Raw genomic sequence first — 15,846 nt, forward strand, 5'->3', positions numbered from 1 at the left:
ATAAAAACTCGTAATAAAACATTAAATAGCGCTTAAATTTTATACTAAGTATAAACGTAATTTGTGGACATAATTAAAGGTCGGGCAATCAAATTGATGTTTTCCATGTAACGTGATCTATTGCGTGTTAAGATATACTAATACCGTATGAATTATTCAGTAAATAACACCATGTTCCTGATACAATTTTGATGATCGATTCAATACTCGGAATAACACGTAATGACCCCAGTTCCCTGCATCGTGACTGTGCGTGATATATAAATAGGGTTAAGTTTAATTCGAAAACATAGTAAAAGCAGTCCATCATTCCGTGTCTATGCGTGCAAACAATTTTAAATAGCCCGAAAACAGTAAACAGGAAACTATCAATTCCAAGTTTCCCCATAAAGATTCGATGAGTGGAGCTTCGGGCGTTGTTCTTCTTTTTTCCACTATTCCTCGGCGTAATGATATTTTTTATAACTTTTGTTTTTTTTTCTTTGATGTTAATTTTGACTGAGTATTTGCCAGGGTTCCGTTTGATTCGTTCGTTTCTCGAGACACTTTCCGAGTGTTTATTTATATAAGCGCGGTTGTGTTGGCGGAACCCTCCGGAGCCGGCTTTGTAGCTTTTTTATTTTGTTGCCGCAGGTTTAGTGGGAGTTATACCACCGGAAAGTCGTCTCTTGGTCGGTGCGGAGTACGTAAGCCCTGGGCCAGGGGTGCTCGGGCAGAGCTCGTAAAGCCCTCGCGCCTCGGACCGACGCGCCAACGCGACCACGACGCCCACGCCATCACTTTACCACTCTTTCGCCCGGAATACCCGTTAACGGCTCCCGGAATTTCTTACGAATACAAATAAATCTTTTCTAAAGCGAATAGCTCTTTGGTATTATGCCCTCGACTCCCTTTCGGATCCCAAACAAGGAATGCAATGTCACAAAGCTAGTTAGCTCGAAATTGCACGAATTCACAGATGCGTGTTGCCAAATGCCCGACTAGGTTTGCCCATATAGCCCGATACCGAATTGTTTTAATTTTCAATATTACAATGAAAAAAAAATATTACGTTGCGGTATCCCTCAGGAAGTAATTCCAATAACATTAGTTAAAATAATGTAGGTTATGCACAAATCTCTTCATAAAATTAATAATGTAACCCATGTGTCAAATTCATAATGTATTAAGAATATTTTTTAATCATAAGGTTTATATTGTTCTTATCGCTGTTCCGACATATCGTCTTATATCATTAATCATAAGTTTATGATATTGTGAAGCCGCTATATTTTAAAATAAAGGAAATTGCCGTTGTATAAGCAAAACGTTTTATCGTTTATTGTCCAATTGATCGTTTAGAAATCGAGGTCGATCAGCCTCGCTTATTTTCCATTCGTTCGCATATCGATTGCGACCGAAATAAACTGGAAGAGATAGTGTGTTAGCGTGGAGTTGGCTAGCGTGCGATGAAAGTTTGATTATTTCATAAACCAATCGTATTTCGTACGGTTCCCTTTGCGTTCCTAATGTATTTTAATTTTGACTTTTCGTTTTTCTGACTCATCCAACGCGGCACATGCAGCGTGGTGTCCGCGACGCGCCCCTGCACAGCCAGCCGGTAAGCCCGTGCATGTACGACGTTGGGGCGACATTACCGCAATTTTTCATAGCATCAGTGACGCCGAGCGGTGGTGTGCTGCCCCAGTGGAGGCACGTGCGACCGCGGCCGGGCCGCCGCCGCATGTCCAACATTCCTCGCATTCAACGCCCCCGCCCTCAGAATGCAACCCGCGAACCAGACGCCCACACAACTATTTTGCATAGTTCTAAGTTCTCACTTGCACTCTTGTCTAGCTCGTTTCACTCGCCGTTACGACTTTTTAAAATAGAATTACTGAGTCTAACATGTCACACAAAATTCGTAATTTTCACGCGAGACATAAAATGAGTAAAGAAATTTACGACAAATTAGAGCTCTGAAACAAAATCCGTTAAAGGATCGTACGACCGTCGGTTTGAGTCCAAATAATTAGCTGGCGAGGCGGCGAGCGGCCGCGTGTCGCGAACAGTGCCAACTCCATTTGTAATTTAAGATATTTGACCGTTAATTGTGTTAGTAACTGTTACGTTTAGTGCTTGTTGCTTAGGTCGGAGCTCGGCGCGACCTCGTTCCGCGCTAATCTACACTTCTTAGTTAATCATGTAAATACTAGTTATTATAGTTTCCTCTATAGCATTCGATGATCCATCGTTGATTAGACGAGTGCTGTTTGGATGGGTCAGAACTTTTTGTTTTTTATCATTTTAATTTAGATAGTGTTTTATTTTATAGATTTTGACTATAAAACGCTAGTCTAGCGAGCTCCATCGACCATAAACTTTTATAGTAGAATTTCGCCGAATGCGAGTGTGTCGGTGATACCATAATGGATACTATTAGCATACTAATCTCTTCTAGTTAGTGCCCAATTGAGTGCACAATCCCACGCAGTGCATCCGAAGTGCGCATAGTAAGTCCTTTTCCCCTGCATGCCGTCGAGTTAGTTGTTCGACGACAATCATCCTAATTCCTTTATCCCAACGGTCGATAATTGATCGCCAAATGTTCGACATGGTCGAACTGGGGACAAAGGATTTATTACTATTATATTTAGCACTATTTGTAAATAGCATATTTTACATAATGTGCCCAAAGTCTGTGACAAGAACTACAGTTTGGCGAATGGAGTGTGCCGTCCGCTTCAAGAATAGGGCGAGTAATTTCTATTTTTGAACATAATACAATTTACATAAAACGTAATATTTTAAACATTTAGAATAGCGTAGGTAACAATGTGTGCAAAATTGTTGTAAAGATTTTTATTTAAGTAAGACCCTAAAATTGGTAGAATTTGAATAGCGATTTCAGAGTTAAAATGTAAATTAGTAAAATGTAGCAAAACTTTAATAGATATTAGAATAGACAGATAAATTTAGTAGGCCATGAAGAGAAAGATTAGGCTGGTTTTGTAGATTTTATATATTCAATGTCAATATTTCAATTAGAAGTCTTATCAAATAGACTAGTATAGTAATTGGAAATTATTTCGGGTGACATTGAATTTTATCTGTAATAGAAAAGCTTCAGAATTAGTACAAAATAAATATTGTTTTAAAAAATGTTAAACTATAGTAGGTCTTTAAGATGCTTTGTCTATAAGACAGTAGGAATTGTAAGCGTATAGAATAGACTTGGTGGTAAAGTTATATTATATGATTGGTGGTGCAAACTCTTTTTATAGTATTCGTATGTAATTTTATTTAATTTTAAGGTTTTAATTATAGAATAGTTTTTCTTATAATTGTTATTTATACATTTCGTGCCTTAGATGAAACGTAAATATACAATAGAATTATACTAAAACAATTATAATTATACAAATTGGCAATTAGTATAGATGAAACAAAAAGTTTATATAGATTAGTAAAAATGTGATAATTTCTACTTGTAGTTGTTAAATGTAGATGTAAGCGGACATAATCCGCGTTTATAATTTGACTACATGGGTAGTACTGTAATTTATTAAGTGAAGAGTTTTTAGTTATCAGTAGACATGTTTTAAATTTTTCTCTTTAAAAGTGTCTTTCGGATATTTGTATTTTCTCAGTTTTCGTTTTGCTTTTATTAATATCGCTTTACATGTTTCCTATTAATGTCTTTTTCTATGACTGAACCACGGCGAGCCATCACGTGATTAGCATAACAATGATTCGTAGAGTCGAAACTGAAAATCTCAAGAAGCACTAAAACACTCACACAAGAAAAAACAGCGCTCCTTCTTTGAATTACAAATGGGCGCGGCGTGTGCGTGTCGGCCAGCAAGAACTAGCATAGAAATTCGATTAATTTGCAATTGAGATAAGTGCCAGCTAAACGATCGAAAACCACCGAAAACGTATCATCTTCGCGGCGAGTTATTGATGGCGTCTATTAAATATACGTTTTGGGCGGCACGAGACGTGTGCGGCAACAGGGATACCCAGCAAACGTCCAAATAAAACATTTCAATCGTGCCAAGTGCGAAATGAAGTATTAGGATCTTGTAGGTGAGGGATGGGAACACCCACCTTTTATATACGGGACCATTTTCGTACTGAACTTCGTTAATGGGTGCTCGTAACCTATCTCGCAGTGTATATTTTTTACTCAAACTTCAACTTTGTACATCCATTTTTTTCATTTTTATGCCCCTAAATTTTTCATAATGCGAATTTGTGTCACGGCCTAATGCCATTACTTTATATTAAAATAAACTTTTAATTATGTCTTTCTGCAAAATTGAACAATAAATAATTAAATTGAAGCCAAAAGACGCGATATTATTAATTTTATATGAGATATTGCAAAAGTTTTTGTAGGTATACAATTTAAGTCTTGTAAGTACTTAATAAATATAATGTCTTTCTTCTGCCTATATTATTAAATAATTTTATCAATTAGTAATTACTTAAATTAATAAGTATATATTTTTTTATTTCGCTTTTTACTAAAAAAAAGAAAACGTAAAAGTGGTGTTCTTAGTGTAAAATTTTTGTGATTCATTGTCCAAAGTTGAACATCGCTACATGTTATAAAAAGTCTTACGTAATACAGTTGCCTCAAGGGCGGGTCTTACGTGAGTACGCCCCGTGAATATTTCGTCGGACCATCATCCTACTTCTGAAGAAGAATTATTAAGTTTCCCCGAACTTCGCAATTATGAAAGTTCGAATAGCTCTAGAAAGACGGTCTCTGAATTCATAGATGAATGTGTGCTCCCCACCCAGGTGAGACGCACTTGGGATACGAATTATTACAACTCATTTGTTTTTACATCAGTAAGTATTAGAACAGTCCAAAGACAGATGTGATGTATAAGTAAAAAAAATACATTTATTAATTTGAAACTTTCTCTCGTGTCTATCATAGATAACCAAACAAATCTAGACATGTGTCATTTCTAAACATAACGATATATTATTTGTCACATAAAATACGAAACTGAAAACCTTAATTTCACAATACATAAAATAAATTCATATATACATAATTTACAAGCACAATTTTCATTCCACTCAAGCGACTTCATTTTAACTGCTCGACTGCTCAAAGCTTCAAACTTAAACTATTACACGCACAAATTACATTTAGAGCATGTGTTAACATGACTATGCAGTTCACCCTTGGAAGTTCGCGTCCGACACAGATACGTATGACCATTGTAGATATTGTTGCTTGAGCTCACACCGTTCGCCTGTAAATAGTTTAAGTCATAAATTATTTGAGGTCAGGCACATGCCTCGCACAACTTAGTTGGACCTGGTTGTGATATACTATGAAACCAGCCGTACTATACCATCGAGAAGATACCAAACGTTTTTAACCGCTTTGTTTCATTTTTTGTACATTTACCTACAGCTATAGATACTTCTATACAATTTTACGACCTGTATAGACGAATAAACATGTACACATTCATAAAAGTTTGTTGTGTAATAAAAAAGTTAATGCGTGTGTTGAATATTGCTTTTGAAGTAGCTCGCTACTGTCAAATGAACCGCCGCTATTCGTATATTGATTAAACAATCTAAATCTAATACGTATACATTTTTATTTTTACTTTGATATGTTAACATTTTTAATTTAATTCTTTACATTCATTGGTATCATTAGAAACAAGAATCGTTGCTGGTTTTTAATAAGTAAAATATAACATATAAATAATGGCTGTTTCTAAATAAAACAAAAAAAAGTGATAAACTGAACCTCTAATTAGTCCAATATGAAATACGCAAATTGGTTCAACCTCGGTAATGAGAAAAGAATGAAGTTTGCCTGTTCGATACATTAACGACGGCAAGACGCGTCCGCGCCTCCACTAAAATTCTTATTTATTACTCCGTGACCCTCAAATAAATAACCTCTCACATCGGAAAGTAATGTTATTAAATTGTGTCAGCATTTTAGTAAGGTTCACGACAAGCGAAGCGAGCGGTGGTACGAGCGAGCGAGCGAGCGCGTCCGCGGACGCGGGATGGACTACCCGCTACGCCATCTATCATTCATCCTCCATTACTTATATTGTACTTTTTTTGCAAAGTCACTCGCAGGCCGGTAATCACCTGGTGCGACCTCGGACGTCCATTTTTCACACTAAATCATAACTCGCACATCTGACAAAAATAAAATTTGTCGTACAAGCCAATAGGGGTAATGGTGACACTATGAGCAAGCAGAAAAATTGGAATGTACACTAATATGGGGAGATGTAGAATTTCGTCTTAGTAAAAACGAGTTACTCTTCACAAAAAATATATGCGGTTGCCGAGCGAAGCTGAATACTGAAAAGACTTTCGGTTCTTGTTCTCTAAGAAAACGGTACATGATATTAAAAGCCTATCAAAATATCAGTGTTCGATTCGCATCGTTGTGTAGAATGCGTAAAAGGTAGTTTGGCACTGGTTATGTGCGGACCGGGGCCGCAAGCCATAAGCGGAGCGGTGCGGTGTGCGTCTTCGAGAATGGCGTCAAGAAGCCACGACGTGCGCCGTATGCTAATGCCCTTCCCTATTCAATAAGCAGACCGCCGCGTGCCAGCGAGAACTCACGTCGGATAATTTACTGGATATTTTGTAAAAGTTTTTTCGCCCTCTGTGATTTATACCCGCGAAACTTCGAGCTCTCTTTTTCATTTGAATGCACGTGACATACGTGTTATTTTTTTGTTCCGACATAATCTCAACTCGGGAGTCTAAGCTGTCCTTATTTCTCAGCACAGCATCTGTCTCTTACGGCTAAATTATTCATGCATTTACGCGCTTCAACTTTATCCGCGCTGTAGAACTTTAATATTGAGTTCGGATTACATCGATAGTCACTTTACCGTTCAGTATGCTAAATTGATGTAGAGAAGATGAGGTGATAAAGGAGAGATGGCCGACAGTTTACTATTTAAAAAAACGATGGTTCAGTCATAGATTTGTGTGCGTGCTATCACTAACAAGTGTGTGCGTCACACGTGTATGTGGAGCGACTGCGAACCGTGTGTATGTTTGCAGTTGACCTGACCAACGGCCAACTCACACCGAACAACAACACACCGCTGCTCGCGCAGGCGCTCTCAGGTGAGGACGCTCTTCATCCTCCACTCCTCACCAGATCCTCTAACATTCCTATCATACATTACTAGGAGAATTATGCCATACTCACTATCATTATCTCAACATAACATACGTCAAAAAATTACCTCAATGGGTTGTCGCTTTTCGTGTTTAATGTACTTTATTAATAAAAGGATAATCATCATAATCATTTATTTTATTAATGGAAGCAAATCAGATGATTTATAATTTACACAAAAGGAAATATGGGTGAAATTTAAATCATGAGCATACTTTTCAAGGAGTGTTAAGGATCAGAGAAACTGTACATTTTTAAATAAAAACATAAAAACAAATAAAAACATTCAGAGCATCTCCTACTAACTGAACACTACGTGTTAATACAAAAAGCTCAAAATTTTTTGTCACTTTTTAATTCCTATTTCTCTGAGAAAATATTAAACTTCAATAATAAACCATTGTCATAAAAGGATGCTAATGATTTCTATTTCAACCTGTATGTATTTCATACATAAAAATTATTTTAATAAAATAATTTACATGATAATAATATCCTAAAAATTAAAAGGCAATAAAAACTTATTCACACTTCTCTTATTGACATAAAGTCTAATACACACCACCGCCATATCCACAGTGATGAACAACTACCAAGCAGCAGCAGCCGGATTCGGACCACCAGCGTCGCCACACGCAGCCGGCGGCAGAGCCGGTTTCCCAGCAGCAAGCTCGCCGGGACCAGCGCTCGATGTGTACGGTTCTGCGGCCGATAGCGTCGGATACGTGCAAGCGGCCAGCCCCCAGCCCTCCGGATTCCCGGCGATCGCAGTCAGCCGTGCGCCCCTCAATTACACCCCAGTGAGTATACCTTTATATCGTTACTAGTTTTTATCCACGGCTTCATCCATATTGCCCACATATAATTATTTAAATAAAAGTAAACTATGTCCTTGTTCATCCCACACACAACATGTATACCAAATTTCGCATCGATTAGTTTACCTGCTAAGACACCGAAGTAACAAAAAACATTAGCATAGATAATGTAATACTATACTAGATAAGCTTTATTCCTATATTAGTAAGGATTTTGAGCTTAATTTCAAACTCATCTCTATTTTGCATTCTACTAGTTCATATAATAATTTTAAAATTTGGAAAGTAGTTTCAACCAAGAATAACGGGCAAGAAACTCGCCACTTCAAACCAAAGTAGAATTTTACTAGTTTAGAATTTTGTGTGAATTTAAAAAAAAAACTACTAAATTTTAGTTTGTACATATTTGCATATTAATTATAATACTAATCAGGCCATCAACTATTACTTTCGATCGTATGAGCATAGCTTTTTTGATTTAATGTCAGTGATGTAAAGACATATGAAAACTATTTTAATAGATAATTAAGAAATTAATGTATATATAATTTTAATTAAAGATTATGTTCCACAAAAAAACTGACTTCAATTAATGAAAATCCAGTTATTTTGATTTTATAACTGAAGCGATTTTGATAAAATCCCTATGGAACCAATCTATAAGTTTTCAAATATTATTTTAATGTAATTTTCAAATAGAAAAAATAATTTTCCAAATCGGTTTAGAAATGACGGAGTTATGGGATAAGAAACATAAAAAAATATAACCGATTTAAAAACCTTCTTTTTGAAGTCGGTTGGAAAGATCTACTACACCATAAGTACAAAATGATAGAAGTTAATAATATTATCTATATAATAAGTATAAAATAAATTTCATCGGTACCTTATTTTATTTCGTGATGAATGGGATAAAGTTATTAACTTTTGATTCTAACTTTTTTCATTTATTACGTCATGTTCCAAATGCCTATTTCAGTAGGACCCAAATGAAGGCAATTCTCAAAATTGTCCTTGTTCGAGAAGTTTCAACTGTCACGGAATTCAAATTAATGTTTGTTCTGTTTTGTTTTTCTTCGGTGTCTTTGATTCGAGATTTGAGATGCTGTAATATATTTTTTCTCTCTTATCATCTTTAACCCTAGAATTTAATAACGAGAATCGTTTATTTATAATGCTACCCAATTCACAACCAGATAGTTCGGCTTTAACGAATAAATTCTACGATCTAGCGAGCTGGTTAAAAATTTAATTAGCAGTTAGTCATAAAAGAATAAGGTATTAAGTGCAAAGGGAGTGGCGCTGGCTCGATAGCCGTCGCAAAATGGTGCGAGCACCGCAGACGCAATTAGCAGTCGACGACACTAAAATTTTAGACGAGACGGTCCAATCTCATTATGGAACCGATCTTCCTTGTCGCTCTTAAAGCGTAATCACCATAAGTTAGCAAGCGAGTGAAGCGTGAGAGATGCGATTATAAAGTGTTCCGAAATATGATCGCGGCGGCGGCGGCGGCGGGCAATCTACGCGGTGCAGTGCCGCGGGTAATGGCTTTTTAAAACTGCGACCGTGCTCCATAACTGCTTCCCTGAGACGCCATCAGTCTTCATTGCTTGTCGACGCCCTCGAGCACTGCCGCCTCTGCTGAGATCTTAACTCCTCACGTCCTCGTATCTCAAGAACATTTTTCAAACCACTTTCAAAGCTTCTTTAATTTTACAGTAGAGAAACCTCTTTTCGCTCCATATTAGGTTACACGTTTATACAATAAACAAGTTATTATCAATTTATATGTACCAAAATCTATAGTTGAGCGACATAACTCATCGGGTATTGTACCGCGAATCGAGTCATTGATGCGAAGTGGAGCTATACTAAACCACTTCTGTTTTGGGCGCGTCATATATCAGATGGGATATTAACTCAATCGTCCGTAATCGCTTGGGTAAAACAAATACGTCGCTAATGAGAGAATGAACGGTCCAGCCGTCGGCCGGCCCGGCGCATGTGGTTCCCGGGTGTAAAACGGTCTTATTAGGTAACGGGAATGCCCCACGGGCAATAACCGTAAATCAGGGAGAACAAGCGGTGTAATTACCGTAGCGTAGCGGTCGCGCGTTGCTCTAACTCATCCACTCACTGTTTTTATTTTGTCGACCACCAACACTGCTACCGCTCTATCGACTGCGAATACCAAACTTACTACCTTTAAATCTGCCCCCAGAGAGGTTAATGTTCCACTGAACGCTTTATACTCTCATTCAATTATGACTCGGTAACTGGATAAACTCATTCAATTTCCAATATAAATTACAACTTTCATTTCGTTTCATCGAGGTTCTAGATAAGTTAGCGCTTTTGATAAATAACTAAACAAATTATTTTTACCTCATTTCAGGGACCCTTGATTCCTGCGGCTTTTACCAACGGTTATCATTGAAAGTGTTATAGCACAAATATTTTACGTAAGTATAATTTCTTTCGATGTACTTGTATTCCACTCTAGCTTTAACGAAATACAAATGAAATATTTTTTTAAGTTTAAGCAATTCTACTAGACGACTGAAAGTTAGTTAATATCATTTGAGAACTATTAGAATGTCGCTGACTGAGTGACTATGTTGTATCAGGTGGCGAGCGGTGTGGCGGCGCGTAGCGTCCCCCGAGCGCAGCCCGGCCGCCGTAAGACACATCCTCCTCCAGCGCCCCGCCACCCGCCCGTGCTCGCGCGCAGCGCTCTCTAGCCAATGACGGTGCCTATCGCTGCCAGCGTACTAGCGCGCCGGCGCCGGCGCACAGCGTGACAGCACATCGGCGCGCGCACAGCGGCGACGGTCGCCTCATCCGTCCGGCCACCGCGCGGACTGATCCGTCGACCGCGGCGTTTCAATTTCGCACCGTACCCACCTCCCAAACTCCTTATCCTCCACCCCACTCCTCCACGCACTCACCCTCCCCACCGTCCCCTCTATTGTAAATAACAATAATCTACTTTTTGTCGTGTGAACGAGAGATAGTATATCGATTGAACAGGTATTTTTTCAAATTTTTCTCGCTTCGACTGTACCGTAGATGTGTTGTCAGAATAATTAAACAATTTAAACTACAAAAAAATACATTTCATATTATATAAAATGCATCTAGATGATTTTATTGCAGGGAGGTATGTCTTAAAATATTTTATTATTCATAGTTAAATTACAGTTTAAGGTGTAAAACTACATGTCCTCTACGTGCGCGGAAGTACAGTTACGATAGGTAAAGATATATTATACTGTGAGTAAGAATCGTAATAACGACCGTGCGCGTTTATATTATACATTTTTAATCGCAAGCTTATAAGATAATTTATTATCCAGAGTCGATATCCATTGTAGCGGTATCGAAACGTGATCACATACGCAATAAGCTTGGCCCTCCCCGTGTTCCACGTGTACAAAGTCGAGTTGGTCGGTAGCGGCATAGTTAGTTAGGCTGGTTGGGCCGTGTCGCGCGCGCGCGCCACTGGCGACACGCGACGGCTGGAGACCGGAGACAATAACGCGGTGCGCGACCATGCGCCCGCGCGCCTCCTCGCTCGTCCACCAACACATATTTTATTCTATCTATTTTTAATATTAATGTCAAATATTAACATAATTATTATACTACTATATATTATGCATATTTTACCTATGAATGTAATTATTTTCGCCTAATTCGAATTGTATAAAATCACCTCTTTGAACGGCTGTTCTGTTTCAGTAGCGAACAAATTTCTCGATTACTTCCGTATAAGACTACGTTAGTTACGCGTATACATACTTTCTAATATTATGTATTATGATATAAAATTTTATCCTAAGGATAATATGATCGTATTTATGATTCATAGGGACGTTTGGAAAGCTAAGTCGGAACATTTCACAATATCTCTCATCGCGTTAAGATAATAATTCGTTTCTATCTTGTACCTTTGAAAGTAGGTATTGTAATTATATAATAAAATAAATAAATAACAATTTTGTGCATTACGTAATAAATATTTCATTGTTTCTTACGATTGTATTTACCGTAATATAAGACCACTGTTAAAAAATTACAAGCCTCCTATTTATACGAGAGGCTACACCGTACTTAGTCGTATTTTAAATTTTAATCAAAATAATAATACTAACAATAAAATTTCGTACAGACAGTATAGTTATCTACACGTCACAAACAATTCAATAAAATAAAAGACAGGGATATTAAAAAAAAAAAGATATAAAACGGCGCAGGTTCGAGGTAATAGAATAAAATATGACGTCAATTCATTAATCATATTCGTTAGGTACTGGAGACATTTTATCGACCACTTTGTCTAGTTTGCAGCAGACACGGAGCAGCGCCGGTCACCCGCGTAGCACCGCCGTAGAACGTTCTACATACCTTTACGCGCCACTACAGCGCGTAGAGATACTGTGGCGCGTAGCTACGGCGGCGCAAGCGCATACACTCAACCGACGCTAACCGCTCGCTACACACTTGCACTCGGTTGCATTCATTCGTTATTTACTATTATTATTACTCATTACCTACATCAATTAAACATTAATATTATAAATCTAGGTATTAAATTTTAGGTAATAATAATAAACAATCTTTTAAATGCTATTATTATATAAATACGTTATAAATATAAATGTTTCCTGTTACAAAAAAAAATATTGAAAATGATACGAAATAAATCAATATTCTTTTTAAAGGTAATTTATTACTTATGAGTATGTAGTTAATTGAATAATGGAGTGTTAGACGGAGTGCGCTCGTCGCCGGGCGGCGCGCTCGCTTCGCGTTTTTTGTTCGTTCGTGCCGAATTCGTTCGCTGAGAAGGTCACGTGCGGCAGGCAACGCGCCGAGCGCCGAGCGCCGTGCCGCACACGCCACTGGAGACGCGACCGCGATTATGTTGTTAAAAACATTAGCTAGGAAATTGATAATGAAATCGAAAGGTGTGAAGTCAATAGGACGGTCGGAATATCGATATCATACCTAACAAATTAACGTAATTATTTGTTTTATATTTACGGTGTTATAGGTATTTAAGACATTTTTTCTTAGAATATTTAATTATTACGATGAGATGTTATAATTGTTAGGCCCGGGCCGGCGGCGGAGCGGCGCGCGCGCACCTCGCCGCCGTCGGCCGTCTCATTCACTCTCACATCCTCACTATAATTATATTTTCTTACCGACCTTTTTAATGTAGGAAAAGCGCACACGGCCGCTTGTCCCCGTGCGAGTACGAGTACAAACAAACAAACATAGTGAGAGACGTTCGTTTCGCCGCGTTCGTGAGAAGCCATCGGTTCGCCGCGATTGCATCGAGACGATACATAATGACAATTATTGTATATACATAGTTAACCGCATGTGTAAAAAGACGTTTAGGTAAGCGCCACACTGGCGTATCACGCGCGACCGATTTTGCCGTCCGTCTGACACCGTCAATTATCGTGACGTACAACCGATCCAGAGGCATTTATATGCTAACTTTTTAACGATCTAGTCTAGTCCTTATACTTCTAAAAGTACACAGAAAGACCTATAGTGGACTCTGTTAAGCAGAATCATCAAAGAAACAATTTGTGGTATTTTCAAAAAATTTCTAAACGACATGATATTTTTTTAATTTTAAGAAATTCTATAGAAAATACTCCAAATTAAATTAGTGAGTTACATCAAAATATAATCATGATCGCCAATAGAAGGCCTATAAAGTACAAACGTATTCAGTTCAAGAGATTGAACAAGTACAAACATGTTTGACTAGTTCGTTAAAAGGCGTCGTGTAATCGGTCATTGTTTGGCGCTACACTTAGTCGATACCATCTGATCGATATTAGATTCATTCGAGCTGCAATCAGGATTAGCTTGACGAATGATTAGTTTCATTGTTGTTGTTATGGTTTGTTGATACGAGTTTGTGAGGTTATTTCGTTAGTATATCACCCTTAGGGCACCTAACACGGGCTGTATTGTGAGGTTATCTCTCACGTCATATTCCACCTTGTTTTTTGTATATATGCATATGATGCGTTAACCTCAAAATAATAGCAATAAAATTCACATATAAGTACCTACTTAATAATTTAGAATTTTATTTTCATATAGTAGTATTTTCCCTTTATTATCCATGCATTTACTGCCAAATAATATGTCCCGTGTTTTAGTCGCCACACCATCACGAGGTGGTTCCCACGCGATTACCGCTTGGTTGCCGATGCAAGCGCGCGGTCGTTGTGGCAACCGCGTCGTTCCTCTCGCTTGATCGTATACACGTTAGTTGATTTACTACAGTCACCATTTTAGAAATGTGTTCTATATCAGAATAAAGACTACGTAATGATAAGCGAGATCTCAAATTTATTTTAAAAATTCGTTAATTGTGATCCTAATATTGCGACTTATATATAATAAAATTATAAAAGATAATTTATTATATTTTGTATAATGACATTCTACGTTATTTTACACTCGATCTACTTTATATTGTTATTAAAGATAATAATTAATTTTAATCTAATAACGTGACAGACTGGTAAAGTTCGTAGTGTCGCTGTGGCGGCCATAGATCAGTAGCTTTGCATATTCGGCGATGGCCAACTTAATGTTTCAAGGACCAAAGGTATACTTATTCGCGTAGAACCGGACGCGCATTGGCTCCGCACGAACCGACCCCAGCCGATCGGTTGTTTCATTGCAGCATCAGAGCGTGTCTATGAGTAGAGCTATGAGAATTTATCACGGCGGGCTGTGGCGGGCGCGCCTTCCTCGTGTGCTGCACGGAGCGGGGCGTGCCGGAGCGTCGGTCAGGCCAGCGGCCGACTCCGGCACCCAGGCTCCGTTCGCTGCGGACGGCGGAAGGCCGCGGCCGCTAGCGCTCGCGAACCCTGTCCCGCCCCCCGGCACCCTGTCCCGCCCCGCGCAACGCCGCCCGCTTGGTTTCGTTCTCGCGGTTACTTCTCGATTGCGTGCTTCGCGTGCTGACTGATTTTCTATAGCAATAAAAAATCAATTACCTAAGATTTTACATTAAAATAAATTTGGATTTATATACGTTCGAATTTGGTGTCATGTACATTTAAAATATTAGAGAAAGGAGATAACGATAGGCGAACGATCCGCGACGTGTCCCGTCGCGGTTTCGGCGCATTATTTTCGTCATTTCTTCGTGTATAATATGTTACATGAATCTGTATACAATATGGATATAAATCGTAATGATGAATAAATTAGTTTTTACGGCATCTCTTTATTAAAATAATGATAATATCAAAAAGTTTTGTAAAAAGCGGTGGGTATGTCCGCCGCCCCGATTCCGTGCACCAGTGCACTTTCTTATTGGAATATTACATTATATAACGTACATAATACTATGAGATATATAATCATACAGCCTCTCGGGGCGCGCGTGTATGGCGATGTATGTATACACATTGTGCAATGTACATATACCTATTATAATACAATGATTTAAGACAAGGTTCACATCGTGCCGTGTGTATGTGGTAATAAATATAATATGGACATTGTTCAAACAATAACCAGTTGTTTTATTTATTTATTCCTAAAAACCTTATCTCTTAAAAGTGAGTGATTAATCTGAGAAATTCTAATATCAATAATAATGAGAAGTATAAGAATTTTCAACTAGTAATTCTCTCAAAATACATAGTAATTAATTAGGTATATCATGCAGCCAGAAAATTCTAAGTAGGATAAGTAAGTATTTGTAAGTATGATTTGTCTTAATTAAAATATCTATATTAATACTACGTGCCTTTTCGATTAGCCAGGGAGAATTGAGTAACGAAAGCTGAAATA

General features: G+C 38.0%; 1 protein-coding gene across 6 annotated transcripts in view; it reads left to right on the forward strand.

Moving 5' to 3' along the window:
• The window catches only part of LOC113517205 (RNA-binding protein Musashi homolog Rbp6), a 659,940-nt gene extending 644,374 nt beyond the window's left edge, over nt 1–15,566 (forward strand). For 3 of the 6 annotated variants that reach the window (XM_052894657.1, XM_052894656.1, XM_031912313.2), the window contains 4 exons: nt 7,060–7,125; nt 7,760–7,980; nt 10,397–10,463; nt 10,629–15,566. In XM_052894657.1, coding sequence (XP_052750617.1) covers nt 7,060–7,125; nt 7,760–7,980; nt 10,397–10,438 — 329 coding nt within the window. In that variant the 3' untranslated portion in view covers nt 10,439–10,463; nt 10,629–15,566. Of the gene's footprint in view, nt 1–633; nt 862–7,059; nt 7,126–7,759; nt 7,981–10,396; nt 10,464–10,628 lie in introns of those variants that run through there. The other 3 variants (XM_052894659.1, XM_052894658.1, XM_052894660.1) reach the window with 2 other exon arrangements.
• Nucleotides 15,567–15,846: the final 280 nt, after the last annotated feature.

The sequence above is a fragment of the Galleria mellonella genome, unplaced genomic scaffold (genome assembly GCF_026898425.1).
Source record: "Galleria mellonella isolate WM207_F2 unplaced genomic scaffold, CSIRO_AGI_GalMel_v1 utg223, whole genome shotgun sequence".
In the NCBI taxonomy this organism is placed as follows: Eukaryota; Metazoa; Arthropoda; class Insecta; order Lepidoptera; family Pyralidae; genus Galleria; species Galleria mellonella.